The 6,851-nt window shown below is 41.8% G+C and overlaps 1 protein-coding gene across 3 annotated transcripts; it reads left to right on the forward strand.

The window, feature by feature from the left end:
* The first annotated feature begins 288 nt into the window (after positions 1–288).
* LOC147992451 (MATH domain and coiled-coil domain-containing protein At3g58410-like) lies at positions 289–2,965 on the forward strand. Of its 3 annotated transcripts, none has more exons than XM_087540584.1 (6): positions 289–310; positions 677–803; positions 1,094–1,260; positions 1,748–2,063; positions 2,551–2,717; positions 2,814–2,965. In XM_087540584.1, the coding sequence occupies exons 1-6, from the start codon at positions 289–291 to the stop codon at positions 2,963–2,965; spliced, it is 951 nt and encodes a 316-aa protein (XP_087396710.1). The 3 variants fall into 3 exon arrangements, with proteins under 3 accessions (XP_087396710.1, XP_087396713.1, XP_087396714.1); XM_087540587.1 differs by having other exon boundaries at positions 677–770; XM_087540588.1 differs by lacking the exon at positions 289–310 and having other exon boundaries at positions 700–794.
* The last annotated feature ends 3,886 nt before the right edge of the window (positions 2,966–6,851 follow it).

A 6,851-nucleotide genomic window follows, 5' to 3' on the forward strand; every position in this document is an offset into this window, starting at 1 on the left:
TCGACTGCGAGTTGGTACTGACTTTCCTGGAGATCGTCTGCGAAAGAAATCGGTTTTAATTAGCTTCTTATTATTGTTCATTAGTTTGATGATGACTTGCCCACTGAAGCCGCCGTACCAATTGTTGTGTAACTCTGCACTGTGGCAATATGAATAGTACAAATTTTTGCATGCCTTTAGTAACTATTTGATGAAGCTATGAGGCCGGAATATATCTTCTACCAAGATTAGCTATCTTCTTCTTTGCGATGACCAATTTCACTTGCAGGCCAAGAAGAGGAAGGAGCTATGGGCAACTCCGGCAGCACAGGTACGTTTGCCCGCCCAATTCAACTTCAGACGGTTTATTCTGCTATAAACAAAAGTCTGACGCGATTCACCACCTCCCCCTTTATTTAGATTGAGGAAGCACTTGCTGTTACCATCATGTCGATGAATCGACGAGATGGCTGCATACTCATGTGTTGAATGTAGCACGCTTTTTGCAGAAACAGCATCAGTGCATTACAGTGTTGGTCCTCATAATGCTTATTGATTACAACCAGCAGTAGAGACTTTTTATATACAAGAAAAAGGGGCTAAAAAGGGGGAGGATCCCTTTCCTTAACATTCCGCTGTTAGGTCGAAGTGAGATCTCTATTATATAATCCTGATTTATGCACTTGTCAAATTTCAGCTCCCGCACCGCTAGGGAAGACCCATGTTCCAGATTTAGAATGGAAGGTTCATGACTTCTCAGCTCTACTTGAGACGAAAGCTGCCTCGGCGCTGTCTACTCCTTTTCACTGCTTTGGGTACAAGTGGTACGCATCATAACGCAAAAGGAACATTACAAAATTAACGTGTTAGATGTATAAATACCATTTGGTTTTTTCTAGTGGATATAGTAGTTGTCTGTTAGCTAAGTACATAATAATTTAGGATGTTGATTACTCAGAAATCATATTTCAGTCATGTTAAAATATCAACCACAATCACGCACACCCATGAAAACAGCCAGACAATGAAGCTTGATAGGATGCATGAAGTGAAGAAATCAGGCTTGATTCAGTTATGACTTCTAGACTTTGTTATTCTTCAATTCCCATCGCAGGTGCCTGCAAGTGACTCCAAAGCACAAACAAGATGATAAAGGGAATCCATGTGTTGCTCTTTCTCTTATGATACTCCAGGGGTGTTTGGAGCCAGGTCACACGGTGCATGCAAAGTTTAAGTTGTCAATATTCAACCATTCAAAAGGAATGTATTGTGGATACAAAGGTAGACTTGTGAACTTGTTTTTTCAAGTACACCCATCGTATTTCTCTGCAGAGAGAGAGAGAGAGAGAGAGAGAGAGAGAGAGAGAAGCACATACATCTTATTAGCTGGGCGTCCATAGTCTTAGTGCATCACAAGTTTGAGTTATAGATTCCCTCATTACAAATCAATACCTATTAATGTCGTAACATGATCAAATACGTTTCTCCTTATCAAGCCGCTTCATATTTTCTCCGATGTTAAGTTTATCCGTCGACCTTCTGTACTGTGAGTCACACTTGAGACTCTTTCAGAGTACATATGCATGTTCTCTTTTACTTTGATAATCTTTATTAGGATGGATTTTACTACTTTGATCTCTCCTTAAATGCTTAACTGTGGTGAAAGTTGATTATATGTTTTTCTCTGCGGGAAAATGTTAATTATATGTTATTTGGGATATTTCAAAGTTTTTCTTTCTCCTGTTTTCTAACTTTTACCTAAACACAGCTAGCTACAACTTCGATGTCAAGGATGCCTACTCGAACAAGAAATGCTTGATTCCTCTTCAGGAGCTACTAAAATCATCTGCTTTTCTAGTTGATGATACTTGTGTCTTCGGTGTGGAAATATTAAAAGTTGATGTCTCTTCTCCTAAAAGGAAGTCCGTTGTGGTTCAGAAGAAGGCTACCACAGTTGAGAACCTCTTTGTCCAGAAGAAGGGATTCATCAAAGGGACATACACTTGGACCATGAACAATTTCCTAGAATTGGACTCTCAGCAATCTGTCCGTTCTCCGACATTTGAAGTTGGTGGGCATAAATGGTATTCACCTGTCACCAGTTGCATCACAATTTATAATAAATACTATGCATGTGTTATCCGACATTATTGCTCATACACATGCTTTAGCTTACCATACCTAGTTATTTAGTGCTTTGTGTCAACAGACATTACCGATGGCCCATGTTCAGGTCTTTGTGCAAGGCAAGGTCTATTGCCAGTTCAGATAATGCAACTGGACAGTTTAGTTTGATCTTTAAGCATGGGACCAAAGAACTCTACTTCTAGTATATTTACAGTAACATTTTTATTATATTGTACTGTAGACATGTTTTGTTTAGACCTTTTGTGTAATTGTATATATAAGACTCTAATTTTAATGCCTCCAAGTCTTGTTCAAAGTTAATGGGTGTACCTACACCCAAGCTCAGCCGCAACTTTCTGATTTCATAACTAACCACATTCTTCAAATACATTTTCCCGGGTACCCAATTGTATTTGAAGTGTCACTTCCCATTCTTGTCAACAGGAACATCGGCATGTATCCGCGTGGTGACAAGCGCTGCCCTGATTGCCTCACCTTGGCTTTGTACCTGGACTCCTCGGATGAGCTCTTTCTTGAGTCCAGAAAGGTGGTTAAAATAACTCTGTCCATCCTGGACCAAAAGAGTGGGGAATACTTCACTAGAACTACAGGTTCAGCTCTTCCTAGCAACTATCAGTGCAGTGTGTGAAATACTGTTTGTAACCCCCTGATAATTAGAGTTGATCTTACTTTTGTGGTGATGGCAGGTCTCTTGGCATGTATACACCCAGATGGTTGGGGATGGTACAACTTCTTGCCACTCAAGGAACTCCACGATATGTCCAGAGGCTATCTTATGGAATCGAAGTGCGTCCTCAAGGCAGATATCACTATCTTTGGATCATCCAATGACGGCTAGATCTTTACCTCGTGGCCTGATGCAGAGTTAATGTGCCTTCGTCCTACTACTAGTTAGTTATATATATGAGATGGTGTTGCTGATTTGGTTGATGTTCTTAAACTTACTATGGTATTAAAGATTAACTAGTTCACAAGAAGTCGAGAAATGATTTCTAGGTATATTGCCTCTAATATATCATTTGCAAGTACTTCAATGTGTGTATCGATGATGTTCCTGCGATCATGTTGTCAGTTGATGAGTTTCTTTTGCATGTGGTTTCATGATCCCATCTTCATTGCCTCAGGCATTTTCAAACGTCGGCCAACAAGAGGTTAAGTGTTATTTGTTTATGGACGCGCGCATAGGGAGGGGACGTTCCACAGAAATGTCAAACAGTTGTGCCGTCTATTTTTCTCTTTTGGGAAGACACCAGTTATCCTCTTGAAATGTCAAACTGCACGCTGTTGTTGTCCTGTGACTTTCTCTTCACAACATTCAGGTAATGTAGGATGAGCACCCTTGTATGTCAGAGGCTATCATAACTTGGTGACTGTCATGTGGTGTTGTTGGGAAGTAATGTTGTTGAGTGGTTCCCCCTCCCCTGCTCAACAAAGCAGAGTGGATGACCCTGACCCGTGCATGTCCATTGGATTTTCAGTCGACAGCTACATGTAACCGGGCATAGTCGTGGATGACCAACCAGGGAATTTCAGACTCGTCTACGACAGCAGCAGCAACGACAGATTGACCAAATGAGTTTTAAAGTAAAGAAGGCTCGTGACTTTCCGATTCAAACTACGAGTAATAATAGATCAAAGATGATGGAGTAACAACCAGACTGGTCCGAATTCAGTAGCTGTCAGTAAAAATTTAAGTATATATACAAGATTATAAGGGTTTTGCAAGCCCACTCCCCTAACACATGTATACTGTGCACATCAGAAACCCTTCGGGCAGTCAGCAGAGTGTACCTTGGTGATTTTACAACTACAGATTGCCTGATAGTTAGCATAAGAAAAAGATACGTAATTATTTGCAAGTAACATTAGAAAACGATGAATAACTGCCTGCCAGGGCGCATTGGCTTAACGGTGATTGTGCCTAGCTTCCGAGTTCAGTAATAACAACACTAATCGATACCTTGCAAAGTTTATCAATATAGATTATCTCAATAAAAAATACATCTGAACAACACAGAGGTTCCAGCATACACTATCAATCATCACGCGGGACTCATGACCTAAAGGTAAGGTAAATTGCCTGACTAAAGACCAGACTTTCACAACAAAACTTCACCCAACGAGTATATACAGTAAAACACTTCCACAGCTACTGCATGCTGCTGAACACCAGCTCGACGACCCGCACCATCTTCTTCCACTAGTAGAAAAGGGGGCTTTGGTCCAGGCCGGGTAAGCCCATTAGTCCCGGTTCAGTCCAGAACCGGGACCAATGGGTGCATTTATCCCGGTTCGTGCGGCTAAGGCATTAGTCCTGGTTCACCTGGGCCCTTTAGTCCCGGTTCGTGCCACGAACCGGGACTAAAGGGTGCGATGCCCATTAGTCCCGGTTGGTGGCACCAACCGGTACTAAAGGTTAGACCTTTAGTCCCGGTTGGTGCCACCAACCGGGACTAATGGGTGTGGAGGCATTAGTACCGGTTCATGGCACGAACCGGTACTAAAGGTCCCATTTTCAAACTCTCCCCCTCCCCCCTGGACCGCCTTTTTAGTTTTAGAAAAAACAAAAGAAAATGATGGAAATGTCAAAAAAATAAAATAAAATAAGTTTCCCATGTGATATGTGGTCTAGTTGTTGGGAAAATTTACAAATATGAATTTCGACTTTATTTACAAAATCTCTCTGGAATTTGTAAAATGGGCATAACTTTTGCATACGAACTCGGATTAAAAAGTTTTTTATATGAAAAATCATCTACTCGATTCCAAATCATCTACGGCCTGTTTGCAAATTTGTAGAATCCTCAAATTCCAAAAGGAAAAAAAGTTATGCTCAAATTTCAGTTTTTTTAAATTTTCATTAAATCTGGTCAAACTATGGTCAAACTACTTATTTAATAAGTATTAGTGTTACTAAATAATTATTCAAGAATATTAGTGTTATTAAATAATTATTTCAGTTTTTTTGAATTTTGGTCAAATCTGGTCAAACTATGGTCAAACTGTGGTCAAACAATGGTCAAACTACTTATTCAAGAAATATTAGTGTTACTAAAAAATTATTGTTTTTTAGAACAATAGTTTCAAACTCAAACAGTGAAATGTGTGACTTCATGCTCAAGCTAAACTCCTGAGGGTTAATAGGATTGACATCTTACTATTGTCAGGAAAACAACGAGTGCAGACTTGGAAATGAGAGAGAATAGAACCCGGAAGTTAAGCGTGCTCAGGCTGGGGGAGTGGGAGGATGGGTGACCGTCCGGGAAGTTAGATGATTTGAAATGATGAGGGGTGATTAGAGATTAAATTGAGCAGTGATGAGGGGTGATTAGAGATTAGAGGTTAAAATAATTCAGAAATTTGAAAATAAAAAAATTCAAAAAATTCAAAAAAAAATCAAAAAATTTCCTTTAGTACCGGTTGGTGTTACCAACCGGGACTAAAGGTGGACCGGCCACGTGGAGGGTCTTTAGTCCCGGTTCTGGTTTGAACCGGGACTAAAGGGTCAGGGCATTAGTACCGACCCTTTAGTCCCAGTTCAAGAATCGGGACTAAAGGCCCTTACGAACCGGGACTAAAGGCCCTTTTTCTACTAGTGTTCAGAGTCGGAGTTTAGGTGGCCATTCGCTACACATCATGGGCCTCCATCAAGCGACACCTGCACCGAAGAAATCGAGCATTGTTATACACTAGGACAATCTCTAAATGACACGACTTCAACAAGTGAGGGGAGACAGAGGAAGTAACTTTTTTTTAGCGACGACGTTTTTTTAGGGGTGGAGAACAATTTATTCATCACCAAAGTCCACACGAGGTGGGATACAAGAAAGGTCATGGGGATTACCAAACCATACATGGCGTCCCGGACCCTTAGAAAGAGCAAATTTAGCTAGTTTATGTGCCTCATAGTTCGCGGCACGACCCTCGAAACCAAACTTACAGTTAAAAGTAGCAGCTTTTAGATTTATCTCGCTGATGATAGTGCCATACCGCCCTCTGGCCCCCTTCAAGATGTCTGAAACAAATTGTTTACAGTCGGAAGCAACAATGAACTGTTGCAAATTGAGATCTTCTGCCAAGGCTAGCGCCTCCCGACATGCAATCGCTTCCAGAGCTGCGGGATCACAAACCCCGTAGATGACTAGTGCAGAACTTCCAAGGTAGAATCCGTGCTCATCTCTGCAAATAGCCACTGCAGATCCTCCGCGCTCAAATCTTACCCCGGCATCAACATGAATTTTTGCATATCCCATTTGGGGGGCCTTGGGTCGTCTGGACCTCGGAGCCACATGCGATATCGGTCCCTGGGCAGCATGCAGCTTGCTACCACCAACAGTTTCAAGGTCTGAAATAAACCTTCTTATGAACGCGTGTGTGGAGTGTGGGCTCTGGAATATACCTTCATGTATTGCCTTTCGACGTGCCGACCAAATAGCCCATAAAGTCACCGCAAGCAACGTAAATTCCTTCTGTGACATGGATTCCATTAGAGTAAAAAGCCATTGTTTAGCTGATGGTTCAGAAACTTCCGTCATTCGTTGCAACACCTCGCTGTCGCTAAGATCCCAAGTGCATCTTGAAGCGGCACAGTCAATGAGTGAGTGCCGCCATGAATCCGGCGCGCCACACAGCCCGCAGCTGGCTGATTCCGTCATGTGGCGGTGCATGCGAACGTCATTCGTTGGTAAGGAATGTTTAGATAGGCGCCACAAGAACATCCTCAC

The sequence above is a fragment of the Triticum urartu genome, chromosome 1A (genome assembly GCF_056163025.1).
Source record: "Triticum urartu cultivar PI428250 chromosome 1A, HENAU_Tu73, whole genome shotgun sequence".
Lineage (NCBI taxonomy): Eukaryota > Viridiplantae > Streptophyta > Magnoliopsida > Poales > Poaceae > Triticum > Triticum urartu.

What these genes read in the sequence shown, in the direction of transcription:
- LOC147992451 (XM_087540584.1), top strand. Translation starts at nt 289, where the DNA reads ATGGGCAACTCCGGCAGCACAG. An exon ending in GGGCAACTCCGGCAGCACAG is followed by an intron (nt 311 to 676) that starts GTACGTTTGCCC and finishes GTCAAATTTCAG; the next exon opens with CTCCCGCACCGCTAGGGAAG. An exon ending in CACTGCTTTGGGTACAAGTG is followed by an intron (nt 804 to 1,093) that starts GTACGCATCATA and finishes TTCCCATCGCAG; the next exon opens with GTGCCTGCAAGTGACTCCAA.